Genomic DNA, 27,941 nt, shown 5'->3' with positions numbered 1-27,941 from the left:
AGGCAGGCATTCAGCTGAGAATCTCAAGCAAAGGATGAGCAGGACCTGCAGACTTGGTTGCTATCTGAACATTCCGTGGGATTTACTGGAGTCAATCTCGCACTTGTCGTGGCTTCAAAGAAAAACCTGCGGCTGGTCCATAAAAGATATATAGATATAGATATATATTTTAGCCATTGCAGCAGTAGGCCTACGTGGGAGGAATTTCCCTACAGCTCAGCCACTCATTTATCAGTTATTTGTCCGAGGGGCCTGGGTTCTCTAGGGGTTAGGGCAGGGTAACTTGGAATTAGGATTCAGGGGCTCTGTTCTCAGATCTGCCACTGACTTAGCGTGTGATCTTGAGCAAGATGTTTAACCCCTCTGCCTCAGGTTGGAAACTGGGGATTGTAGTTACTTATTATTTGGATAGCGCCAGGTGGTAGTTACTTTATAGACAGGCATAAAAGACAAAGTTTCTGCCTCCGGGTGCTTAGAGCCTCAGTGATAACACAGACCTACTCATAGGCCTAATTATTGTTTGTAAAGCGCTTTGAGATTTTCAGATGAAAAGTTGCTCTAGATGTGCAAAGTATTGATGAAAACAGCCATCTAAAGCAATAGCAACAGCACTTTGCTGCTACAGCTCTGCATGAATCTTGGACATACACCTCCCCCACTGTAGAGATAGCAAAGCTGGCTGCTGCCTTTTCCCCTGTAACTGGCACTGGATAAAGGACATAGGCATAGCAACTTTGTCCAGTTTGCTGACTCACAATGCTTAAAAATAAATAGTGAGAATAGGAACATCTTGCCAGGGTGCGTGCTGGAATCGTGTTCTCTTATATTGATTGCGGGGCATAGAGAAAATCACCTCTCTGTAGCTTATCCAGTGGCATTCCAATTTAATGGGATAGAATTAGCCTTGGATGTGCAGTTATAAATTATTTGTATTATGGTGGTACCATAAGCTGTTTAACATAGCAAAGCTCTGTTTGCCACGCTGGGTTCTTCTAATGTGCATGTGGAATATTCTTTTCCCCTTAGTTATCCCTCAGGGATAATGGAAGATTTCCAAATTAGCATGCTCCGATTGGCTACAGAAGGTACAGTATGACCTAGTTCTTTAAGAGTGACTTCCCTACTCTGGAAAGCCCTAAATTACACCAGTGTGAAATATAAAGCTGTTCTTAAAAGACCCTTGTTATTTTATTGAAAACCAGCATAGGGAGCATTCAAACCCCTCAAACCCAAAGAGAATGCACCAAGATCCAGCAGCCTCAAAGAGACCTCAAACTTCATCAAAGTCCAAAAAGGGACATCACATATCCATTCTACCTAGATATTTGTGAATTCCCAGGCACCATGATACACCTCTACCCCGATATAACGCGACCCGATATAACACAAATTCGGATATAACACGGTAAAGCAGTGCTCTGGGGAGGCAGGGCTGCGCACTCCGGTGGATCAAAGCAAGTTCAATATAACGCGGTTTCACCTATAATGCGGTAAGATTTTTTGGCTCCCGAGGACAGCGTTATATCGGAGTAGAGGTGTATCTAGGTGCCAGGTACTAAAGATCACACACACACTCGTCTAGGTAGGTAGGAGCAACTTGTAGAGCTTTAAGGTAGTCCCATGATGCTGACCATTGAAGTCCTCTTCCTTTCCCCAGAAGATATGAAAGACAATCTTCTAATGTCAAATCTACAGACCAGTCTGGCTCAGACTCTTAGCAGAAGGCTATTTTATGTTCTGCTCCATGAAATAACTGAGCAGTAAGAACTTTCCCACTCTTAAGTACATTTTCTCTTGGTTTCCCCGATGAAAGCTCTTTTTCTTTTCCTTATTGAAGTCTGCAGAGTTGCCATAATGGTGAGGCTATGACCTCCACAGCTGCAGGCTAATATGCCACACACAGGATTATGGCTGCGGTGGAGGTACAGGCGGCAGAGAAGCTGGGTTGTGAGGCAGAAAGTATGTGTTACAGTACATCCACAAGCAAAGGAAAATTGAGGCTGGATATCAGAAAAAAAATTCATCCGAATGTTGACTGTGGAATAGCAGCAAAGAGTCCTGTGGCACCTTATAGACTAACAGACGTATTGGAGCATGAGCTTTCGTAGGTGAATACCCACTTTGTTGGATGCATGTCTGGAATAATTTCTCTAAGGGCAGTGGAGAGAGGCCCATCACTGAAGACCAAAACTAGAGTGGACAAAGCACTAGCAAAAAATACAGCTGGGAAAAATCTTTAACTGGAAGAGGTGCACTAGGGGCTTGATCCAACCTCCCTTGATGTCAACGGGGACTTTTCCTATTAACTTCAAGAGTAGTTGTCAGGTCTTAGGCATTGCCTGCACTGAGGATATGCTCTGGTTACAGCCATCAGTGGCCAGCCACCAGTGTAGCTATCCCAGTGCATTGCTGCGGGTACATCTACATTTGAGCGGGGAGGTGTGATTCCCAGCTCGCGTAGACTTACCCATGCTAGCTGTGCTTGAGCTAGTGTCTAAGAGTAGGAGTGTGTCTGTGGTGGCACAGGCAGCTCCTCAGGCTAGCTGCCCCAAGTACAGTCCTACCTGGCCCCGTGTACGTACTTGAGCGGCTAACCCAAACCATCGCCCATGCAGTCACGTGCACAGTGCTGTTTTTAGGTTCTAGGTCAAGTACAACCAGTGCGGATCTGTCTACGCAAGCTGGGAATCACAGCTTCCAGCTCCAGTGTAGACCTAGTCTTAGCATAGATAAGCAAGACATCTATCAGTTTTATTTAGCATCAGGATAGCTTACTTAGGTCTGGTCTACACTGGGGAGGTGGATGTAAGCCCTGGTCTACACACAGCCCCTAATTCGAACTAGGGTACGCGAATTCAGCTACGTGAATAACGTAGCTGAATTCGAACTACCCTAGTTCGAATAACTTACCCATCAGACGCCGAAGCGAACTCCGCGGCTCCAAGGTCGACTCCGGCAACTCCTCCTGCCGCGGTGGAGTACCGGAGTTCGAACTAGCGCTTCCGGGGTTCGAACTATCGCGTCTAGATCAGACGCGATAGTTCGAACTCCGAGAAGTCGAACTCGCCGCGTCGACCCGGACGGTAAGTATAGACGTGGCCTAAGATACGCAACTTCAGCTACAGGAATAGCGTAGCTGGGGTTGACGTATCTTATTTAGACTTACCTCCCGTCCTCACGGCGCGGGATCAATGGTTGTGGCTCCTCCTGTCGACTCCGCTTCTGCTGCTCGCCCTGGTGGAGTTCTGGCGTCTACGGGAGTGCGTTCGGGGATCGATATATCGCGTCTAGACGAGATGCAATATATCGTTCCCCGATAGATTGATCACTACTCACTGATCCTGGCAGGTAGTCTGGACGTACCCTTAGACTGAAGCTGTTTGGGACAGGGGTCCTCTTTGTGCTCTGTGTTTGTACAATGCCTAGCTCAAAGCGTCCTGCTTTATGACTGGCCTCCTAGATGCTACAGCAAGATAAACAATCAATAATTTGTTCTCCCAGTTTCAAGCAGGGTTACATTGCAGGGGTAGAAATCACAGTTTATAGTGGCTTTACATGTACACTAGGGGTTTGCAGAGGTGCAGCTACGCCGATGGCTGAAATTCCTAGTGTGGACAAGGCCTTAGAGGAGAACTTGAGGCTTTATACTTTGAGAATGGGATTTTCAAAGGGGCCTAAAGAAACTGGGCACCAAATTCCCTTAGGCCCATTGAAGTTCCCAGCCCAAATCTTTTCCAGATCTAATCTCTGTGGGTCCATAAATTAGCCGTCATTACCAAATGGAATCCAGAAAGATCACACACAAGAGATCACCTTGTTTTTTAAACGTTCAGGTTTCTTTCAGAATCGAAGGAAGAGAATCTGAAAGTATAAGTGTGATTAAAAGAGAAACAGGCATAAATAGGATGTGTGTCATTAACTGCGACATTAACTGCCACTACTTAATCAGACTTCAGGGTCTGTCTTTAATGTCAGTGTATAACATTTGTGGTCTAGTGGACAGGACACTGGACTTGGACAGTTCTGGACTGTACCTGTCTGTGTTACTGACTTCTGCATGACCTTATGCAAGTCACTTCACTTCTTTGTGCCTCTCTTTCCTCTCTTGCTCTTTGCCTGCCTTATCTATTCAGATTGTAAGTTCTTTGGGGCAGGGAATGTGTTTGTACAGCACCTAGCACAACGGAGCCCAAATCCTGGCTGGGGCCCTGTAGGCACTACTGTAGTAGAAATAATAACAGTAAGCGTCCCATTCCAGGGTGCAACCCAGACCAGCGAGGGGGGTTGTGCCTCACCATGCTTTGCTGTTGTAGCTCCCACCTTGGGTCACTCACAAGCAGCCTGCCAGCAAGCAGGTCACACTCTGAGTGTCTGTGTGTAACAGTAGCCCTGGTCTAACACCTCTGATCCCAGCAGCCTGTCAGCAACATTAGAGTTGCATTCTGGCTTCCAGCAACCTTGGTTACTACTTGCAGGGTGACCCCAACATACTCCCAGTCCCTAATTTCCTCCAAAATGTGTGTGTTCTGCACTGCTCAGCCCTCTCCTGGGCAGTTCAGATATTAAAGGTCCTTTGCCCTGTAAAGGGTCAATAGTCAACAGTTTTCTACTCTTAACTGGTGTTACCAAACAGTTCAGTTTACACACAACACTGGATTTTTTTAGATTAAAAATGAAACAAGTTCATTTAAAGAGAGATTTTAAGTGAGTCCAAGTATCAGCCATTAACGCAGAAATGGTTACAAGAGAAATAAAGATAAAGTGCTTCCTAGCAGCCAAAACTTGACAAAGTAGACTTGGTTCAAGGTAAAATCTTTACCACGTGTTCCCAGCAACATGGCTGACCAAATTCTCAGGTCAGACCTCCCCTCAAAGTCAAAGAGCTGGTTTCTTTGTCTTGTTAAGTGAAAGAGTAATAACCTGGGGTGGTTTTGCCCCTCACTTTGATAGTCAGGGCTGGCTCCAGGCACCAGCGAAGGAAGCAGGTGCCTGGGGTGGCCAATAGAAAGGGGCGGCAGTCCATCCGTTATTGGGGCGGCACTTCGGTGGCAGCTTAAGCGCTCTGCTTCAGTCTTCGGCGGCAATTCGGTGGTGGGTCCTTCACACCGTCTCTTCCTCTTTGGCGGCAGCTCAATTGGGTTTTTCTTTTTTTTTTCTTTGCTGCTTGGGGTGGCAAAAAAGCTGGAGCCGACCCTGTTTATAGTCCAGTCACCCTTTGCAAAGCATTTTCCTGAGGGTTACCCCTAGATAAAGTTCATTCCAGCTAAAAGGAAGGAGACATGGAGTCTTGTGGTGAAGAAGGTTCTATGTTGTTTGCCAAAATGCAGATCGCTTTTTTCTTCCTGCCCCGCTTTGTTGGCAAAGAATGGCCACTTGACACATAATTGCCAGTCAACTTTGACACCTGGCTAGCATCATCAGCTTGTCTTTTGTCTTTGAGAAACTGGTTTACCCACTCCCCAGACTTGCCTGATAAACACGTTGTAGTCCTAATTTCAGTTTCTGTTCAGAACTCTTAGTATGCATTTTGTACATACATTACAAAAGAATACTGACAATTCATGTGGTGTTAGTTTTTAAATGATACCTCATGGTATATTTTGCACAAAGATTATTACAAAAATGTTTATGGTGTGAATACAGGGGTGCTTTTAGTCATACATAAGGATTTTGGTTTTACACAGAGAGCATTCATGTGGGCCAACTGTCTCTTCCTACCAAATAACCATTACAGGCCCTCATCAGTGCAGTGTTATGAATGGAGAAAAGTTCATTTCATAAAAGTGCACTCAAAAGTCTTTGGTTTTGTCTTTAGGGTGAAGCAAACTGAATTGTTTGACAGGTGGAAGAGCCTACAGATGTGCAAATGGGAGATGAATGTGACAGAAGCCAACATATTCAAGTAAGACGGGTTTCTGTTAATGAGATTATAGCTACCAGTAACTAACAGGGGTGAGTTTCAATGTAATCGATTGTAAAGGAGTGATGTAATCACATATCAATGGTTATTAAAGAATCATAGAATCATAGAAAGAGCAAGTAAAACATCAAAAGAGGCTGTTACTTTTTACCATTCATTATGATCGGGGAGACCAATGCATTTAAGTAGGTTTTGGCTATTGTTAATTTTAAAAAGGTCAGGTAGCAGGATGGTGTGAGGGTGGAAGAATGCTATAGAAGCACCTAAGACTCACCCCCCTCTAGGGTGACCAGATGTCCTGAGTTTATAGGTACAGTCCTGATATTTGGGGCTTTTTCTTATATAGGTGCCTATTACCGCCCCACCCCGTGCTGATTTTTCACTCTTGCTATCTGGTCACCCTACCTATGAAGGAGGGGAAATCTGTGCTGAGGATCCCCCCAGCATGTTTCAGGGAGAAGAGAGATGGAGGCACAATCTGGGCCCTGGAGAGATTATGGAAGATCACCGTGAGTCAATGACCAACCATAGAACAGAACACTGGAGTCCTGCCTCCTAGTGCTGTGCTCCAGTCATAAACCAAGAGTTCATCAGGATGCTCCTTGCGTCAAGGGTGCTGACCAAATTCTCAGCTGGTGTAAATGATTGCAGCTACACTATCTTCAGTAGTAACACTGCTTTACACCAGCCGAGAATCTTCAGAAACATCAGAATGAAAATCTTGATAGTTAGTTCTGTATTCCATTGATTATCTTTCCTTATTACCCTTCTCAATTGCCATTCTCTGGCCTCCTCAGCTGCTGTTCTGGTATCCAGAGGCCTCTGTCATTTGTCCCTAGAACACTCTATCTTATCTTATATCCTTGCTGAAGTTCATCTACAGTGATTTCAGAACCCAGCTTTGGAATGCTGTCCTGTAGGGCCAATATCTGAATGATGCCACAGCATTGTTTTAGCTTTGTGCACATATATTTATCACTGTGGATGCACAGGCATCAGAGACATGGGCAATGGCTCAGAAACAAATGTGCTCTGGAATAAGAGTGGGAGTAATTCAAGGATTTCTGTTGCAAAGACAAAAGTAGAAAAGGCATTAAATGAAAGATGTGAACTAAGAAATTGGCTCCATTTTGGAACACAGCACTCACTCCTCTGTATATTTAAGCTTAATATGAAATCTATGGTTATAGTAGCACATTAATCATAACATCATTGGGACAGCAGTTTCTATCCGTTTCAATTCTCATTGTAACTCTTAGCTTTACTCCATGCTATTGCTTCATGTAAACTTCTTCACCTATTGTTCATTTGACAGGTCAACGTTGTCAAGATGTTGCAATGCCCCTGCTTTTCTGTTCACCACACAGAAAAATACTCCCCTGGGAACTAAATTGAAATATGAAGTGGATACTAGTGGAATCTTCCATATCAATCAGGAAATCTTCAGAATGTTTCCAAAGGTGTGTTACATGTCTGCATCCATTTGCTAAAACCTCACACTGTAGCTGCTGCATTGGACAAAGTCTTATATAGTAGTCAAGCTTTAGCCAACATTTTGAAATTTTTGCAAGCATCCTTGATCCTGCATCTTCATTTTCCATATGATATTCCATTTGTTTTTTCCTCTGTCTAGTTGTCATCTGCTCCAGCTGGCAGGCAATGTGTATACTTTTGACTGCAGAATTTACTGACCACATGTTAACTGGCTAGTGAAATGGCTTTAGAAATCAGCATATAATGAAGCTCAGTGACCAAAACTCAACAAGGACATGAGAATTTGAGAACTCGGTGATTTTTACCTTCTTTCTGTTTGCAGGTTGTGAACATGTTGCAGAATTCTCAAATGTATTTATTAGAATTTATACACAAATTTCTTCAGCAAATAATCCTTGACCTGAAGAACATTACAACCCAACGTACAATTCTCAGTGCACACTGAAATTTAAGAGCAGAAACTAATTTATGTGATGGTGACTGTGAATTATGTAACAAACCCACACATCTCGAATTTCAAGCTGTATGTTTGTGGAAATATCTGAAACTCATCCCTTTGCAGAGGACCAGCACGATATTAATCTTAAGTTCTTATATGGCTGCCATTATCATCGTATCCAAGTACCACACAATCTTTAATGTATTTATCTTCTCGACACCTCTGTGAGGTAAAGCAGTGCTATTATCCCCATTTAACAGATAGGCTCTGAAACACAGTTCCTCAAAATATTTGGATGCCTAACTTCCATTGAAATCAATAATTTTGATGGGTGTTAGGCATGTAAATACCTTTGAGGATCTGGGCCTAAGAGACTTGCCTGAGATCTTATAGGAAGTCTGTGGTGGGTGGAGCAAAGAATTGAATCCAGGTCTCCTGAGTCCCAAATCCAGGCTATTCCCTCATAGCCACCAGACCACTTTTACTCTCCAATGCTTATTCCCTCCCCAGGTTATAAGAACATAAGAATAGCCACACTGGTGTCAGAGCAGCGGCCCATCTAGTGTAGAATCCATTCTTCCAACAGTGGTTGCTACCGGATGCTTTGGTGGGAAGGAATAGAACAGGACAATTATCTAGTGATCTATCTGCAGTTGTCCAGTTCCAGCTTCTGGCAGTCAGAGGTTTAGGGTCACCCACACCATGAAGTTGTGTCCCTGACTATCTTGGCTTATAGCCATTGATGGACCTATCCTCCAGGAACTTATCTAGTTCTTTTTTGAACCCTGTTATAATCTTGGCCTTCACAACATCCCCTGGCAACAAGTTCCACAGGTTGACTGTGTGTTGAATGAAGAAGTATTTCCTTTTGTTTCTTTTAAACGTACTGCCCATTAATTTAATTAGATGATCCTTGGTTCTTGTGCGATGTAAAGGAGTAAACAACACTTCCTTATTCACTTTCTCCACACTTTCATGATTTTATAGACCCCTTAGTTATCTCTTTTCTAAGCTGAACAGTCCCAGTCTTTTTAATCTCTCCTCATATGGAAGCTATTCCATACCTCTAATTGTTTTTGTTGCCCAACTCTGTACCTTTTCCAATTCTAATATATCTTTTCTGTCATATTATCTATCCCTTTCATAACATTCTGTTAACTCCTTTGACTGCTGCTGCACATTCAGCAGATGCGTTCAGAGAACTATCCATGATGACTCTAAGGTCTTTCTTGAATGGTAACAGCTAATTTAGACCCCCATCATTTTATATGTACAGCTGGGATTATGTTTTTCAAGAGGCTTACTTTGCACTTATCAGCAGCTCCCATTTTAATATAGAGATATGCCTATTTCATAGAAGTGGAAGGGACCTTGAAAGGTCAAGTCCAGCCCCCTGCCTTCACTAGCAGGGCCAAGTATTAATTTTTGCTCTAGATTCCTAAGTGGCCCCCTCAAGGATTGAGCTCACGACCCTGGATTTAGCAGGCCAATGCTCAAACCACTGAGCTATCCCTCCTTGTAGGTCACGTATCCCAGGCCCCTAATCATTTTTGTTGCCCTCCGCTGGACTCTTTCCAATTTTTCCACATCCTTTTTGTAGTGTGGGGCCCAAAACTGGACACAGTACTCCAGTTGTCCAGTCTCTCAGTTTTGTGAGATCCTTTTGTAACTCTGCGCCACTCGGCTTTGGACTTAACTATCTTGAGTAATTTTGTATTGCCTGCATACTTTGCCACCTCACTGTGTACTCCCTTTTCCAGATCATTTATGACTATGTTGAACAGCACAACAGGTCCCAATACAGATTTTTTGGGGACCCTGCTATTTACCTCTCTCCACTGTGAAAACTCACCATTTATTCCAACCTTGTATTTCCTATCTTTTAACCAGTTACTGATCCATGAGAGGACCTTCCCTCTTATCCCATGTCTGCTTACTTTGCTTAAGAGTCTTTGGTGTGGGACCTTGTCAAAGGTTTTCTGAAAGTCCATGTGCCAACTGAACCACCCTTGTCCATGTACTTGCTGACTCCCTCAGAGAATTCTAATGGATTGGTGAGGAGTTTTCAAAAGCCATGTTGACTCTTCTCCAACATATTGTGTTCATCTTTGTGTCTAATAATTCTATTCTTTACAATAGTTTCAACGAATTTGCCTGGTACTGAAGTTAGGCTTATTGGCTTGTAATTGCCAGGATTGCCTCTGGAGCCTTTTTTTTTTTTTTTTTTAAATTGAGGTTACATCAGCTGTCCTCCAATCATCTGGTACAGAGGCTTAAGCAATAGGTTACATACCACAGTTAGTAGTTCTGCAATTTCATATTTGAGTTCCTTCAGAACTCTTGGGTGAATATCATCTCATCCTGGTGATGTATTTATCACCAGGTTTGTTTCACAGCCTCTTCTATTGACGCCTCAATCTTGGACAGTTCCTCAGATTTGTCACCTAAAAAAAATGGCTCAGGTGTTGGGATCTCCCTCACATCCTCTGCAGTGAAGACCAATGCAAAGAATTTATTTAGCTTCTCTGCAACAGCCCTGTCTTTCTTGAGTGCTCCTTTTGCACCTTGGTTGTCCAGTGGCCCAGTGGTTGTTTGGCAGGCTTACTGCTTCTGATGTATTTTAAAAATAATTGCTATTAGTTTTTGTGTCTTTTTGCTACTTGCCTTTCAAATTCTTTTTTTGGTCTGCCTAATTATACTTTTTTGACTTGCTAGGGTCGGGGCGGCTCTAGACATTTTGCCGCCCCAAGCAGGGTGGCATGCCGCAGGGGGCGCTCTGCTGGTCGCCGGGAGGGCGGCAGGCGGCTCCGGTGGACTGCAGAGGGTCTGCTGGTCCGGTGGCTTTGGTGGACCACCGGAGCCGCGGGACCAGCGGACCCTCTGCAGGCACGCCTGCGGGAGGTCCACCGGAGCCGCCTGCTGCCCTCCCGATGACCGGCAGAGCACCCCCCGCAGCATGCCGCCCCAAGCACATGCTTGGCGTGCTGGGGCCTGGAGCCGCCCCTGGCTAGGGTTCATGCTTCTCTCACTGCCTCTGTTATTCCATTGTTTAGCCGTGTTGGTATTTTTTTGGTTGTCTTACAGTTTTTTTTTCTTATTTGGGGTATATATTTAGTTTGAGCCTCTATTATGGTGTTTTAAAATAGTTTCCATGCAGTTTATAGGCATTTCACTTGTGTGACTATTCCTTTGAATTTCCTTTTAACTAGCTTCCTCATTTTTGTCTAGTTCAACTTTTTGCAGTTAAATGCTACTGTAGTGGGTTTCTTTGATATCTTCCCCCCCCATAAGGATGTTAAATTTAATTACATTATGGTCACTTTTCCTGAGCATTTCAGCTATATTCTCCTCTTGTACCAGATCCTGTGTGCCACTTAGAACTAAATCAAGAATTGCCTCCCTTTGTGTGGATTTCAGGACTAGCAGCTCCATTGAATCAGTCATTAATGGTGTCTAGACATATTAACTCTGCATCTTTTCCTGAGGTGACATGTACCCAGTCAATATGGGGATAATTGAAATCCCCCATTATTATTGGGTTTTGTGTTTTTATAGCCTCTGTAATCTCCCTGAGGATTTCACAATCAGTGTCACCATCCTGGACAGGTGGTCAGTAGTATATTCCTGTTGCTATACACTTGTTATTCAAGCATGTAATTTCTGTCCATAGAGATTCTATGGTACAATTTGATTCATTTAAGATTTTTACTATATTTGTCTCTATGCTTTCTTTCAGATATAGTGCCACTGCCACCAGCATGACCTACTCTCATTCCTATGTATTTTGTACCCTGTATTACCATGTACCATTGGTTATCATCGTTCCACCAAGTATCTGATGCCTACTATATCAATATCCTCATTTAATACTAGATACTCAAGTTTACCCATCTTCGTATTTAGACTTCTTGCATTTGTATACAAGCACTTATACAATTTGTCAGTATTTAGTTTGTCTGCCTTCATGTGATGTAATTGAATGGGATTCCTCTTTGTTTGACTGTTTCTGTTCAGTTGCTGCCCTTTCTTTATCAACTTCTATCCTCTCTTCTTTGCTGGGATGTTAAGTATCCCCTTCAATAAATCCTTCCCAAGGGCATGTCTCTGTCCAAACCATGTGCTCTTCTGCTCCTGTCGGCTTTTCCCGAGAACCTTAGTTAAAAAGCCCTCTATGACCTTTTTAATTTTGCATGTCTGAAATCTGGTTCTGTTTAAACACTGTTTAAGTTCCAAGTATGCCCTCAGAACAGTCTTTACATGAGACTTCTGTCGTGCGTAAGTGCGGTGCGGGACCTCTGCATAAGGAAGGATTCACTTTTACCCAGTATGGCTCCATTTTAGCCAAGCACTTAAACACATGCTTAAAGTTAGGCACATGAGTAATCCATTCGCTGTTGCTCTGAGCATGTCAGAACATGTTTAATTCTAAACATGGTTAAATCCATTAAATCAAGAGGATGAAGCATATGCTTAAATTTAAGCATGTGTTTAAGTGCTCTGCTGAATCAGGGCCTCTGTTGGTTTGTTATATCTCTTATTATTATTGGGTTACTATCTCCTAGAGCTAGAGGGGACCTTGAAAGGTCATTGAGTCCAGCCCCCTACCTTCACCAGCAGGACCAAGTATTGATTTTTGCCCTAGATCCCTAAGTGGCCCTCTCAAGGATTGAACTCATAACCATGGGTTTAGCAGGCCAATGCTCAAACCACTGAGCTATCTCTCCCCACCACCTCTGGGATTAGCAATAATACCAGGTGAGTTATGTAACTAACCAGCACAGTACAAATTGTGAATTGCACATTTTACAATCTAAGGGACAATTTGTGGTCATCTTTCAGTGAATACTGAGCTGAAAAATTTCTATTTATTTTGAGAGTAATCAGTAGGGCTTGTAGATGTGCAGAAAGTGAAAACAGTCAAATCAAATTTACTTTGGAATTTGGATAAATGTTAACCAAAACCCTTTCCCATTATTCACTAATTTCTAGGAAATTCTGTTGTATAAGAGTAACAAGACAGCCCAGCAGCACACATCTATGGGGTTGTTATTGCTTTTCTGAGATGGACAGTTGTGTTGTATGTCCTTCAGCCTCATGCCTTATGTGCAACATGTGTAGTGCACTATAAATAATCACCTAGACATTCATTTTATATCACTATTCCATCTGGATGTATTTCTCATTATGAAATTACTTATAAAATATGTATGTGCTAATAGAAGCAGTCTCATGCTTATATAAGCACATCTCTACATATTCATAAGGTGTCAGCTCCCCTGAGCTTTGCCTCACACTTCTCACATCCTAAGGGCCTAATTCTGTCCTTGGATATGTAATTATAACTCTCATTAACTTCAGTGGCTGCTCCATACATTCATCTGAGAGCAGAATTTTATCCTTTAGGATATAGAAGAGATGCTTGATGCTTAGACATCAAGCCTGCAAAGGCTTTTAGCCTGCAAAGGCTTATGCATGTGCATATCTTTATGCATTGTGAATAGTTGTGTTGACTCCAGTGGGATGACTCATAGGCCCATATCCTCAAAGGTACTTAGGCTCCTTGCTTCCATTGATTTCAATTGGCCATAGTGTTTAAGCTGAAGCAGATGCATAAGTCTTTGCAGGATCGGGGCCTTAAATTGTAAGCCATCTTTGTGTTATGACAGTAGAGGTCTTAGCACAATGGGGCCCAGTCCCTGATTAGGGCCTCTGGGCACTGCCTCAGTACAAGTACAGTAGAACCTCGGGAATGGAGATTGTTTGTCACTCTGAAATGGTCGTAACTCTGAACAAAACGTTATTGTTCTTTCAAAAGTTTACAACTGAACATTGACTTAATACAGCTTTGAAACTTTACTATGCAGAAGAAAAATGCTGCTTTTAGCCATCTTAATTTATGTGACACAAGCACAGAAACAGTTTCCTTCTCTTGTCATATCTTTTTTTTTAAACTTTCCCTTTTTTTTAGTAGTTTATGTTTAACACAGTACTGTACCGTATTTGCCTTTTATTTTGTGTGTGTGTGTGTGTGTGTGTGTGTGTGTGTGTGTGTGTGTGTGTGTGTGTGTGTGTGTGTGTGTGTGTGTGTGTGTGTGCTGCTGCTGCTGCTGCTGCTGCTGCTGCTGCTGCTGCTGCTGCCTGATTGTGTACTTCCAGTTCCAAATAAGGTGTGCGGTTGACTGGTCAGTTTATTACTCTGGTGTTCGTAACCCTGAGGTTCTATTCTAGTAAATAATAATTACGATGCTGTTATTACAGGAAGAGATATCCAGAATCCAGGTTCAGTTCTGATAAAGATCCCAAATGTTTTCCCTTTCTATGAACTATCCAGACCTCTTGAATCTTCTAGTTTCCAGATGGGGACCAAAATCAGAGATTCATTCTATCATAGGCATTATATTATAAATTGCCTAAAAAACACTGCTCTTATGATATTTCTGTCCTGATTTTACATGCCAAAATATCCGATCCCATGAGATACCTGGTCTAGTTTAGAAGTGTAAGAACATTTCTAACATTATGGAAACTTACACATTCAGTTCTAGATATTGGCTAAAGGTTCAGGTGTTCTTACTTTTTTTTTTTCTGAACCAGTTTCTCACAGCATCTCTCTAACTACCATGAGAATGGTCATGTCAGTTCATATAAACATGTATCATGGGATTATTGGACCCCAGGGAGGGTCCAGTGGTAGTTTCCTATTATTATTCCATCCATCTGATTTTCATTCCAGATACAGTTGCAGAACAGGGAACTGCTGCCACGTGCATGTCACAGGAAAGTAACCGGTTTGTTCTCGTTTTGCTGTAGGATATGCCGTACTATCGCTCCCAATTTAAGAAATGTGCTGTGGTTGGGAATGGAGGGATTCTCAAGAACAGCAGATGTGGACGGGAAATTGACAGTGCAGATTTCGTATTTCGGTAATCATCCTATAGTACAGTTCTTTTAGCATTGTACAGTACTAAATAAAAGCTCACACATCTATTCTTTCTTATGTTGGAATATAGGAATCGCCAAAATGGAACAAATGGTCCGGCTAACGAACTATCCTGTTTCTGGCAATGGCCAGATCGTTTAGGAGAAAAACCTACCTAATAGACAATTATGAAATTACATGTCTGGGGGGGTAACTGGTTTATGTCCTGAAGAAGGATATCCCTATACATTTACATCCTCCTTATTGTAACTCAGGAGGTTATTTTTATTATTCATATTGGTGTCTTTAGTATTGTAACTATGTTGGTCTCAAGATGACAAAGTGAGTGAGATGATGTGTTTTATTAGACCATCTTCTTCTGGGGGAAGAGCCAGAGACAAGCTTTCGAGCTACACGGCACTCTTCTGAGAGCTCTCTCTGTCTCTTCCCCCAGCAAAAGTTAGTCCAGGAGAACATTTTATCTCACCCACCTTGTCTCTCTCTGATCAATGTCTTTGAATCCTATTAAACTCTTTGTCTGGCTTATATTTTGTGTCAGTGAGTTCCACAGATTTTTTATTGTGTTGCATAAAAATATTTCTTTTTACATTTTTACCTTTATTGGACCAGATTCTGACCTTAGTTACATTAAAGTCAGTGAGTTACCCTGATTTGCACTGGTGAAAATGAGATCAGATTCTGGCTGATTGCCTTTTAATTTCATTGGGTGTCAAGGGATAATTAGGAACAACCTATGAGTCTTCTTTTCACTGTTCATTACTAAATACACCTTTGTCATATCACCTTTTGTATCCTCACTAAACTAAACAGTTGTGATCTTTTTAATCCTTTCCTTTGTGCTTCTAGTAATTTTCTTTGGCTTTTCAGGCTAGTTTCTATTTTTTCTGGAGACAAGGTAACCCAAACTGAATTTATACAGAGTCCCACCTATTTGTATTGGTCAAGACTGTTCCTGTCACTTTGATTGAAATAAGCAGTGGATCTTGTTATGAATTTAGATTGCCAACCATGAGTAGGTGAATGGCAGCATGTATAGCAGAAGTCATAGCATTAGTGTCTGCATAATGCAACTTTTAGTTGTAATAATCTTTTTTGGACTCTTTTTTTCCTGTGATCTCATTCAGAATGTTGACATTTCTGTTACACAGTGACTTTCCATAGCCTGTAATTGACCTGTACCAGCCCAGAGAGATGGAAGTGGATCAAGATAAAAAGTGGAAGTTGTTTATTTTGATACTATGATTAGGTTCCTGAGAGTTTGATCAAATCAAAAGAAAGAGCATGTCAAAAAATTTGACTGAATTTCAGTGGAAACAACTGTAATATTAGGATTCTCATACAAAGAAAGTGGTTTGATGTCTAGAAGGAAGATAGGCCCTGATTAAGAAATGCAAATGCTCAAATCCAGAAGTCTGTTCAGAACAGCATTTCACATGTGCTTAACTTTAAGCACATATTTAAGTTCTGTTGATGTCAACTTTGAAGTAAAGCATGTTCTTAAGTGCAGTCCCGAAGAGGCAAATTTTCCTGAACTGATGGCATATTGCTTCACTGTGGGATGATAATCATCTCATTTTGCCATAAAAACTGCTCAAAAATACATTGCAGGAAGTCCAAAGAATGCTGCTGAAGTCAGTGGTAATGATGTTGCTGCCTGTTTTAACACTGATAGGGACGTTTATGTTTAGAAGGGTTTGAAACCATTTTTTCTCCTCTAGAAAACAAATATAGACCACAATGGATTTTATTTTAGATTATATATGGAATTTCATTTATCACCAGTTGCTGTTGCCTAGCTCCACCTACTGACCAAATAGGAAAACTACATGGAAACACATCAGGCACATTTGGAGTAGATCCCTGGCAGGATCTTGCACAACATTTTATGATTTTATGATTCTTGCACCAAAAATATTGTTGGTTTAAGCTGATTTCATTATTTTTATAAGATGTTTTTTAATTCAACAAATAGAATTTGCTCTAATGTATTTCTGTATTGCACTGATACTTGCTACTAGTTGGGTAATTAAGAAAATTAAAAATTGAGGCCGAATATCTGGGGAATCTTCCTAAAAGTGAGTTCTAATAGGCTATGGACTTAGCTGCCAAGGGAATTAGTAGAACCCAACTTACTAGAGAAATTTAAAACTAGACTGGACATGCTAGCAGAAGAAATATCGTAGGGAGCAATCCTACCATGGCTGAAGGATAGACAATGATGTCAGTCTCCGAAATGATATGGACACTAGTATGAATGTATGAACAATTGTCTTCAAATACATTCCCTCCAAAGGGTCATTACTGCCGTCTTGTTAAACAACTTCAGATCTTATTGAAACGACATGAGACGTCTAATTGCAGAATCCTCAATTTTAGAAGATTGTGCCTTGAAATGGAGGACTTGGAACTGCTGAGCCCAGTTCCCTGCTCCACACAGTCTTCCTGTGTGATCTTGAGCAGGGCACTTAGGGCCAGATTTGTAAAGGTGCTTAGGTGCCTAATGAGGTAGATGGAGTCCTGGTGAGGTTTTCAAAAGCACCTATCTGCCTCTTTACGTTCCTCAATACTGTTAAAAAAAATCTGCCTCTTAGGGTATGTCTACACTACAATGTAAGCCCAGGGTTAGTGGGACGTAAGTCAGCTGACCCTGGGTTAGAGAACCCAGGGCATGAGTGTCTACACTGATTGTTAACGGTAGGTTAAGAATTTTCTAATACAGGCTTGAACCTGGGGCTCTGGCGTCCACACTGCAGCAACTAGGCTGGAGTCAAACCAACCAAATCCCAGATGCTCTAGCTAGCCCTTTGACCATGTTGCACTATGGGAAAACTTGACGATCCACCATGCACATTACAGGAAGTTTGAACCACCCGCCAACACATCTTGCCAAGCAGTCATTTTGGTCAGTGGGCTTCCAGCTACCCGAGCCAGCAACATGGAGGAGACACTTTGTGAAGAGCTTCTCTTGCTTGCGTTTTCACGCCTGTGTCAGGGAACGGGCAGCACTCCCATGAGATGCTGATGCCCATTTCGGTGGCATCTTCTGACCCATAAAGGGAGCAGGAAGAGGAGGAGGCAGAGGAGGCAGAGCACCAAGCATGGCAGACTCGAATTGACTGACTGCTTCTCAGTACACGCTGTACAGCCTCTAGTGCCCCCTCTGTAGCCTGGAGCTTCTGGAGCAGGGCCACAAGCACAGGCTGGTGGGATCACATTGTCATGCAGACCTGGGATGACCAGCCATGGGTCCAGAACTTTGACATGAAGAAAGCTGCATTTCCGGAGCTTTGCAAGCCCCTTGTCCGATCTTCCAGGATAAAGACACGTGCATAAGGCCACCCCTGCTGGTCCAGAAGCTGGTTGCTATTGCCATTTAGAAGCTGGCTACCCCAGACTGCTACAGGTCTGTTGCAAACCAGTTTGGTGTTGGAAAGTCAACTGTGGGTAAAGTGGCCATCGAGGTTTCTGAGGCAATCAGGCATGTGGGTTACCCCAAAGTGGCAGTCCTGAAGTAACTGCTGGCTTTGAGAGAATGGGGTTTCCAAACTGCACTGGGACCATTGATGGGATTCATGTGCTCGTAGTTTGAGCACACGAGTACATAAACCACAAAGGGTATTACTCCATCGTTATGCAGGATCTTGTGGACCCCAGAGGGTGATTTATGAACGTCAGCATGGGTTGTACTAGAAAAACTCAAGATGCTGGGGTTTTCCAGCAATCAGGAGTCTACATTCATGGACAGGCTGTTCCCACCAAATGACACTATCCTCACCAAATGACATTATCATCAATGGAGTTTCTGTCCTCCTCATTATTCTGGTGGACCCTGCAATACCTCCTTTTGCCTTGGCTTATGAAACTGTACCCTGAATTGAGAGGCCCTGGCAAAAGATAGGTTAATTACACTCTCAGCAGGTGTAGAATGGCGGCTGAATGTGCTTTTGGCAGATTGAAATCCTGTTCGAGATGTCTACAGACCCATTTGGATGCCAGTGTCATCAATGCTGTCTGCTTCACTGTGGCTTGCTGTGCTCTTCACAATCTCTGTGAAGCCAGAGGTGAGCCATTTCCCCCTGAATGGGCCTATGGCAGCGACGGGCCGCTGAATTGGTACCCACAGCCAGAAAGTGCATCAACTACAGCTGGAGCTGGATACACCCAGACAACAGCAGTCAGGGATGCTTTGTGCTCCCACGTTATGGATTTGCATGGTTCAATGGAAACGGGGGAAATAATACCTTTATGAATGTGCTTGTGGGGTCTGGTGGGGGGTATGAGGCTTATTGATTGTGAGGAGAGGTGGGGTGCTTGGAGAGAAGGGTGGAATTATGAATGACAATACCACTTATGAAATAGGGGGAAGAGGGTTATTCAAGAATGGATTGATGTAAGGAAGTGATTGAAGTATGAATGGCTATAGATAACTGGGCTGAGGGATAGTCTTTGCATACAAATTCCTAATTGTCCTGATCATGTGTTTACCTTTATTATTTTGAATATGCATCGCACCATGTGAAGCAATGATAGAAATAAACTTATTTGATGAAATAAAAAAGCTTTAATTATAAACATGTTTTAGAAAAGTACAACATCCGCCCATTCCCAGCTGCCATCACCACACCAAAACACCAGTCACAACAGAAGCTTGCAGAAACAAGTCCTCCATCCCGCAAAGTGCATGAAAAAGTGCAAACAGTGAAACCACGTACATAACAGGAACCCCTCCCCCCAATCATGGCATTTTCCCTGACCCTCTGTTCTCTTTTCCCTTCTTTCCATGTTGGCCGTGCACTTGGTGCTGTGGGAGGGAGGTGGAGGCATACACGAGGAGGGGGTCAACATGGAGGGCTCCAGGGCACAACATTTCCCTGCCCAGCCACACCACGCATGGGTTCCGATTGCCTGGGCCACCCAGCCATGGAGTCTTTCAAGCTGCTTCTGGACTGCAGCACAGGCAGTGCGCAGAGGACTCAGGCCAGGCATAGACGATATAGCAGGAGCTGTTACCCTTGCAGTCAATAAGATGGGCCACTCAAACCGTTCTTTCTGCTGAGCTCTGTCCTCCTCCCTTAGCCACCTTTTCTATTCCAGGAATTGTGAAGCAAGTGCCTACTCCCATGCTAAAACCCTGTCCTCAAGCTGTGCAGCCAGCCTGAGCCTTTCGCCTGGCAGCATGCCCTTCCTCTAGCCACAGGTCCCTTCGCCTTTGGCATGGGAACTACTTGTGGCCCTCTCCAGAACTTCAACCATAAGTTCGTCACGGAAACGCTTCCTCATGGAATGGGCTCTGAAGGAACATTGGCCCAGGCGTGTGCTGCAGTGCGGGTGAGCAGTGGAGGTGCTGCAGCCGTTAGAGTTCAATTGACCTGGAACAGGGCAAGGCGTAGAGGGTTATTGTCTCAAATAGCTCCCTGCAGGAACACAGGAAAGATCTTTGTGGAATTTCAAGGACATAAAATGATACTTTTACAAACGGAACTTTAGTATATTGTGAGAAGGATGCTTCGGCCCGCAGAAGCTCCTGGACACAGCTTGGTTAATTGTGCAGCAAAAGAATTGCAGGCACAATGGTAAGTTAAAGATGCAAAGCTGCATTTTTTTATTGTAGAAAATTGCAAAACTACTTGGGTTTGGGGGCAGGTGGTGAGGGGCTTTTTCTATTATTTCAGGCCTTTCACATTTTGGAGGCCATAACAGTTCTTGTGGTGCCTGACTGGCAAAGGGAGATGTTATTCCAGTCTGCTGATAGGAAGCCTGCAGTGTATGCAGCAGAAGTATTCAGACATAAAGTGAATGAAGAGCACAGCTATGAGTGGTCTGGGCTGGTGGCCCTGGAACATACGCCCTTCCCCGAAATGTGACAACCTATCTGGAATTCCTGCTTCAGGAAAAGTTTGTAGCTATCAGCACCCAGGATTGGGTCAGGAATCAACAGGATGCTGCGTTAGCTTGCACATGGCTTAGCCTGCCATGACTGCATGGAAACACGCAGAACTCCACAGCCTTCCTCCTCCCAGCACATTTCTGGAGAAAATTTCGAACCACAGTCATATTTGGAACAAATGGTTTTGTCACCTATAGATTGCATGGATTACCTCCAACGGAACTGGACTAAATTTGTGAATGGAACACATTTCCCCAAATACACACACGCACGCACGCACGGAGTGTTCACTATTGCCAGGCGGCTTGATAGACCATAAAATGGTTATAGAGAGGCATACTTACAGGCATGGCAATATAAGGTTACTATTTTTAAGTGACAAGAATGGCCCTAGCAAAAATCTGTGCCTTTCCAGTGAAGATACACTTCAAATGTGTTCTTCAATGTTTGCATGTCCCAGTTGCCTTTTTGAACTCCATGTGGTGGGGGGAGCCACATCTCTGGCATACAGTCCACCATTAGCAGATACATGCTGCTAGCTGGGGCTTCTCATAACTTCAGCATTGGTTGATAGAATGGAAATCCCTCCCATTACTGTATTAATAAACATTAAAATGGAGCCGGAAACTTACCAGGCTTAGGGGCAGCTTCTGTCCTGTCTGTGTCTGCTGCAGGCTCTTCCTCAGGGGCTGCATCAACAGCTCTTCTGAGTATAGACCCAGAGTGTGCAGCTGCTCCAGAGCCTGCTCTGGAACTGGTTTCAGCAACAGAGTGACTTCTTTGTCTCCATTCGGTGCTTGGTGCTGGGCATCAATCCCCATGATAGATTCTGGGCATGGGTGGCAGATGAACCTCTCCTTCAGGGAGGCTAGCCCGCTGGCCCCGCCCTTTCTGCCTGAAGCCCATCCCACACAACCGGAGGATAGGGTTGCAACCCTCCAGGATTGTCTTGGAGTCTCCAGGAATTAAAGATTAATCTTTAATTAAAAATTCTGTCATGTGATGAAATCTCCAAGAATTTGTACAACCAAAGTTGGCAACCCTACCAGAGGAGCCCCGAGGTGCCCCTGCCCCCACTGCTGGAGAAGCTCCGGCCTCCCTGCCCCCGCGCCGCCCTGGGCCAGCCCCAGCACTGCCCTGGGCCACTGTCCCATCCCGTCGTCCTGGGCCGACCAAGCTCCAAGCCATCAGCTGGAGCTGAGCCCCTGCCAGCTTCAGGGGAGTTCGGGGCCGGGAGCGGCGGGAGGGAGGGCAGGGCCTTGGAGCGGAACAGGGTGGGGCCATGTGTTAGGGTTGGGGAGGCTTAGCCTCCCCTGGCCTTTGATACCCACCGCCCATGATTCTGGGGCCACTTGGGCACCATTCCAGCTGACCAGGTCATCATGCACAACAGTTGGCACCATTCTGGGCGTAGGGCCCGACACCTGGCCAAACTCTTCATAAAATGGGCATGATTTTGACAAGCTCCCCCAGGTGCAGTTCTGGTCCCTGGTTTTCCGGTACTCACTCTTGAGCCGCTTAACCCACTCCCAGCACTAGTCACCGGTTCGGTATATTTGCAAAGCCGCCAGCCTCTTCGCTATTTGCTACTGTGCAGGGTCATTCCTGGTCCTCTTACTGAAGGCCACAGTTCTGCTGGCCTTGCACCAGAGAGTTTCCAAAACCGGGCTATGCTCCTGTGACCATGAAGCAGCGCGCTTTGCAAAAGGCTTGTTCTGTTCTATCTTCATTGCAAACACAGAAGGCTCTCTGATGGTGTGTAGGCAGCTCAGTGATCAGAAGACAATGGATGGGTTAACGCTGACTTACGGAGCTGCTGACGTACACCGAGAGTGGTTGCTGCTGTTTTCTATAGAGTAGATTGAAGATTTTAGATAGAGAAGACAAAGGAAGATAGCAAGGACAAAGGAAATTGGTCTATAGGATTGTGGGATACTTTTTGGAGGACTCCCAGGACCTGAGTCAAGCGGGGCAGCATGTACACTGCAAAGCAATAGGGCTTGAACCCTGGGTCAAGGTCCTGGTACCCTGTGTCTGAGCCCTGAGGCTGAGCCTGGGCTCACATTTCAGTGGTAGACGTACCCTTAGTGCCTCTGTTTCTCATCTGTACAATGGGGATAACAGTACTATCCTACCTCAGGAGGTGCCATGAGCATAAAAACAAATAAGATTTTGAGTTGCTCCAATAGTATGGTAACAGAAGGCATATAAGTGTGTAAATGCCAGTGTTATCTAATTTTATATTTTAGCTTTTGGATAAAACGTTTTAAGTATCCACAATATAGAGGGGGATATTTGAGGAACCCTGGGAGTTTAGAGATTAGTTTTTCTTGGAGTCTCATCCAGATATTTCTGGCCATAAATATAATCAGAATCAAAGCCAATGAACTGACAAGAGGGAAATGTTATTAACAGGCAATGGACATTTCTACAGGGCGCATGTGTGTGCTAACATTCGCATGAGCAGGGAGCAGTAAATATTTTTCTTCTTACAGCCACTGACATTAACAATTTGTGACCTGCAGTGTGCAGTTTAACCATCAACTCGTTTTAGAATCAGAGAATTGTAGGGCTGGGAGGGACCTCAAGAAGTCCTCTAGTCCACCCTCGCCCCTGTGCTGAGGCAGGACCAAGTATACCACAGTCCATCAGATTACGTATACCACGATCAGATTCTTAATCACAGTCTGCTTCTAATTTTGCTGTTTATAACACATGTTTAAACACAGTTCTATATTCTCATCCCAAACAGCTGCAAGGCATTCTCGAACTTACTTTTTACTTCTTTCCTTTAGATGCAATTTACCTCCTATATCTGAGAAATATATCGGGGACGTTGGTGTAAAGACAGACGTTGTGACAGTCAATCCCAGCATTATTACTGAGAGGTCAATTCATTTTTTTTTTAACCCCTTTAGACTTTCCTCCTGTCTTCGCAAAACAGACAAACAAAAGAAAATCTGGCTGCAGTTAGACAAGACCTAAAGCAGCGGTTGGCAAGCTCTGGCACGCGGCTTGCCAGGGTAAGCACCCTGGAGGGCCAGGCCAGTTTGTTTACCTGCCGCGTCGGCAGGTTCAGCCCATCGCGGCTCCCACTGGCCGCGGTTCGCCGTCCCAGGCCAATGAGGGTGGCGGGAAGCCGCAGCCAGCACATCCCTCGCCTGCACTGCTTCCCGCCATCCCCATTGGCCTGGGATGGTGAACCGCGGCCAGGGGGAGCCACGGTCCGCCGAACCAGCCAACGCGGCAGGTAAACAAACTGGCCTGGCCGGCCTGGGTGCTTACCTGGCGAGCCACGTGCCAGAGGTTGCCGACCCCTGACCTAGAGGATCGATCGTGTAATATGCTGAGCATTCTGGCCCCAATCCATCAAAGCACATGCTTACGTCCCACTGAAGTCAACAGCATGTGCTTAAAGTTAAGGAGGGCTTTGTGTGATCCCATTGAATCAACAGGACCACTCACATGCATAATGTTAATTGCATGCTTCAGTGCTTGCAGGACTGAGGCCTTAGCGCTACCTCCTGCTTGCCTCACTCAAGAAGTCCATTCATCGTGCCTCCTTGCACGAGTAACATGAATGGGAGTTGGCCCCAACAGATACAAGCTTCTTTCAAACATTACATTTTAGATGTTTCACTACAATTTCAGCTCTGAGGTGACATTAATTCTTGTATAATCCCCGACACTGATAGGTGTTAGTATGTATCAAATACAGTTAGTAAAAACATTTCAAAATTTAAAGTTTTCCACCTAAATTTTGATGGAAAAAATAAGGGATGAAATTTTTGTGGCAATTTTGACTCATTTTTTGACCACTAGTCAAAGGATTTACTGGTTGGGAAAGGTGAAATATATTCATGATTTTCTCTCTCCCCCCTCTCTTTTTTTATTACCAAAACTTTTTAATGAAAAATTTCCTATCAGCCACAGAGCTAAATACATTTTCCGTTTGTCACTGAAAGATCATTTCAAATTTTTTTTGCAAGCAGCTCTATTTATTAAGATCGGGGTGTTTCATTGTGTCAGGGAGTCTTTATGGAAAGCTTCTTGTTTGTTAGTTTAATTTATATTGAACCTCACAGCCTGATAATCGCTTGTATCCTTTTATCTTTAGATTCCATAAACTGGAGAAATGGAGGAAACCTTTTTATGATGTGCTACAGGTTTATGAAAATGCATCAGTGCTGCTGCCTGCTTTCTACAACACCCGCAACACGGATGTCTCTATCCGGGTCAAATACGTCCTGGACGATTTTGCATCTCAGCAAGCTGTCTACTATTTCCACCCTCAGTATCTCATCAACGTCTCGCGCTACTGGCTTGGTCAAGGGGTGCGTGCCAAGCGGATTAGCACGGGATTGATTCTGGTGACTGCTGCCCTGGAGCTCTGTGAAGAGGTCCACCTTTTTGGCTTTTGGGCTTTCCCCATGAACCCCTCAGGGATTTTTATAACTCACCATTACTACGACAATGTCAAACCTCGCCCTGGCTTCCACGCAATGCCCTCAGAAATCTTCAACTTCCTCCACATGCACAGCAAGGGGATCCTGCAGGTTCATACTGGGACTTGCAGCTGCTGTTGATGATGATGATGATTTTTCCCCCGATGTAAAAGCGCAACAGGAACTCAGTGTCTATGTTCAGTGTGGAAGAGTTTTATTACATCCTGAGATTATGCAATAATTGTTCAATATCGATTTCTCAAAGTATTGCATCCCACAGAAGCTGGAATTCCAGCATCCTTCCTGCTAGATGGGGTAGGGTTATGTGATTTGGGTAAAGTGAAACTCATCCATCATAGGATATGCACTGCCCTGGAAATCAGATCAAGAAGCACATTTTCAATAGGTTTTAGGGATATACAAAGCACATTAGTGTAGCTGTCATTTCACTTTCAGGAAAAGCACCAAATGGAACCCATTAGGTAAAGCGAATTTTAGCATATACTGCAGGGCATTAGAAAGGTGTTTTGACTCATAGACAACTGCGGGTATTGTCAATTTTTATTGAAACTGCTATTCTCTTGCATTAGGGTTTTAAAAACAAATTATTTAAGCATTATTGTAGTTGTAAGGGGAGAGGTATAAGCTGTGGTCTTTATTGTGTAATGACTCATAGCATCGATGAAACATGTCTGTGTAATATCTCATGGTGGGGTTAGATCATTTGTGAGAAGCCAGGCAGGACAGAACAGGTGGTTAAACTGCAATTCCCAGCAAAATGTAACTGCATCAATCTTATCCAATCACAGTTGCCTCTTCTTTGTTTTCCCACGTTCCTCCTTGTGTCTTACACGCCTCCCTCCATTCCCCAAACATGTTTTCTTCCTGCAGTCACCAGCTCTGGACTTCTGACTATTTCTTAGCAAAGTAATATGTTGGTCCCCAAGAATTCTACCAGGGCCTGGGAGTAGTTCTCTTGAAGCCTATGAGACTATTCTACATGAGGTTTGCAGAACTGATTTTTGGGTTCATATGGCACCGACCCTAGGAGACGACAAGGCTCTTGCAGATTATTTTTTCCAGATGCTTTTGATGACGCACCAGAATGATGAGGAGCTTCTCCCAGTGGGAAAGCTTTCTAGTTGCTCAATATTTACAGCAGCTGTTGGAAAGTAAATGCTGATGGCTAGAGGGCTGGGAGGAGATAGAAATGAAGTTAAACAATAGAGACACTTCTCATCGTTTTCTGTGTGTTTAAATTAAAGTTATACATTTAGAGACCTTAAGTGTATTCATTAGACATTGTCTTCTGTTGGGGACACTGCTGTGAGTGTTATCCCATCTTAGCACTAACCTACACCTAAAAGTTTTACTATCATAACTATGTCAGTGATGTCAGAGGGATTTTTTTGCTCACATAGTTATGCTGGTAAAAGCCTTAGGGTAGCTGCAGTTTTATAAAAGGTGCTTTATACTGGTATAGCTTATTTCAGTTCCTGTACAAGAATCAGCTATCCTGGTATAAGCACTTTCATACTGTTACAGGTGTGTCCAACCTAGGGGCTTTTTCTGTTTAAACTATGCTGCCATAATTAAAGTGGCAAATCTTTGAAGTACAGACAAGCCTTTAATTGAAATGTTTAGCAGCCTCCTACATAGTATCAGTAATTTGATAAACATGTACAATCTAACCTGGCTCAGTGTTTTCTAGGTCTAAATAATATGGAGGGTGGACCCTGGAACCTGGCCTTCTCCCCTAGATTATCAAGATTTGTAAAATGAGTAGTTTAATATTTCCATAGGTATCTTATATTTGCAATATTTGTCTTCATATTAAACTAGCCACATCTCTTCAGGCCTATATGGGAGATGCCATTTTGGCAGCAGATTAGAAAGCACTTAACCACTGAAAAACAAAGGTGTAATTAAAGAGAGGTTAAAAGGCATAGCAGAGAGAGAACCCTTCCGTTTCTTGTTACTAGTTCTGCTGAGGTCTAATTCTTGATCTGTTGATGTCAATGTTGATGCCAAGTTAGTTTCATACATTGAACTTCATGGAATTTGTCTAGTTTGGGGGACAGATTAATTTAGTTCCCATGACTTACTTTAATGGCCTGTAGTAGAGAGCTAATACTGCACATCCAGAGTTCTTAATGACTTCAGGATATTCTGATTCCTCATCCCTATTAGGGGTTAGGGTGATCAAATAGCAAATGTGAAAAATCGGGATGGGGTGGGAGGGGGGTAATAGGCGCCTATATAAGACAAAGCCCCAAATATCGGGACTGTCCCTATAAAATTGGCACATCTGGTCACCCTATTAGGGGTAGGCCAAAGATGTGGAAGTTGGATCCAGACAAGAATTATGTTGCCATCTTTTTTCAGAAACCAAATTTGCCAAATCTGACAAGCTCTCTCCCCTCCCTGCCCTATTCCAACACTATTTCCTTCCCTTCTTCCTTCCCTTCCTCTTTCTGACCCTGAGATCTTTCTTCTGCTGTTTGGCTTTAATCCATCAAACCTCTCTCTCTAGCTGTTTATAATATTTCTATCAATTTAGCATCTAACCCTTCTTACCTCCTTTCATTCCGGTTTCCCTTTCTAAAGGCCCATTTGAAGTCAAACACAAACTTATTGATTCTAGTAGTAGCAGTCCGAATTCTCTATCTCCATTGACAACTGCACTCTCCTTCCTATTTTCCAGGCCCACAACCTTGGTGTTATCTTAGACTCTTCTCTCTCTATGTATCCAGTCTCTCACCAAATTGTCTAAATTCAGCTTGCTGAATATCAATAATATCTGCTCTCTTTCTCCA

At 43.6% G+C, this 27,941-nt stretch overlaps 1 protein-coding gene across 7 annotated transcripts in view; it reads left to right on the top strand.

Moving 5' to 3' along the window:
• Positions 1-27,374, top strand: part of ST8SIA5 (ST8 alpha-N-acetyl-neuraminide alpha-2,8-sialyltransferase 5) — a 104,505-nt gene extending 77,131 nt beyond the window's left edge. For 5 of the 7 annotated variants that reach the window (XM_039545096.1, XM_039545095.1, XM_039545097.1 and 2 more), the window contains exons 5-9: positions 5,816-5,902; positions 7,236-7,380; positions 14,664-14,776; positions 23,476-23,568; positions 24,798-27,370. In XM_039545096.1, the coding sequence (XP_039401030.1) occupies positions 5,816-5,902; positions 7,236-7,380; positions 14,664-14,776; positions 23,476-23,568; positions 24,798-25,266 (907 nt within the window). In that variant the 3' untranslated portion in view covers positions 25,267-27,370. Of the gene's footprint in view, positions 1-5,815; positions 5,903-7,235; positions 7,381-14,663; positions 14,777-23,475; positions 23,569-24,797 lie in introns of all 7 variants that reach the window. The other 2 variants (XM_039545099.1, XM_039545098.1) reach the window with 2 other exon arrangements.
• The last annotated feature ends 567 nt before the right edge of the window (positions 27,375-27,941 follow it).

Source organism: Mauremys reevesii, linkage group 6, assembly GCF_016161935.1.
Source record: "Mauremys reevesii isolate NIE-2019 linkage group 6, ASM1616193v1, whole genome shotgun sequence".
In the NCBI taxonomy this organism is placed as follows: Eukaryota; Metazoa; Chordata; order Testudines; family Geoemydidae; genus Mauremys; species Mauremys reevesii.
The sequence above is the reverse complement of the archived record's forward strand: the minus strand, read 5'-3'. Positions and strand labels throughout refer to the sequence as shown.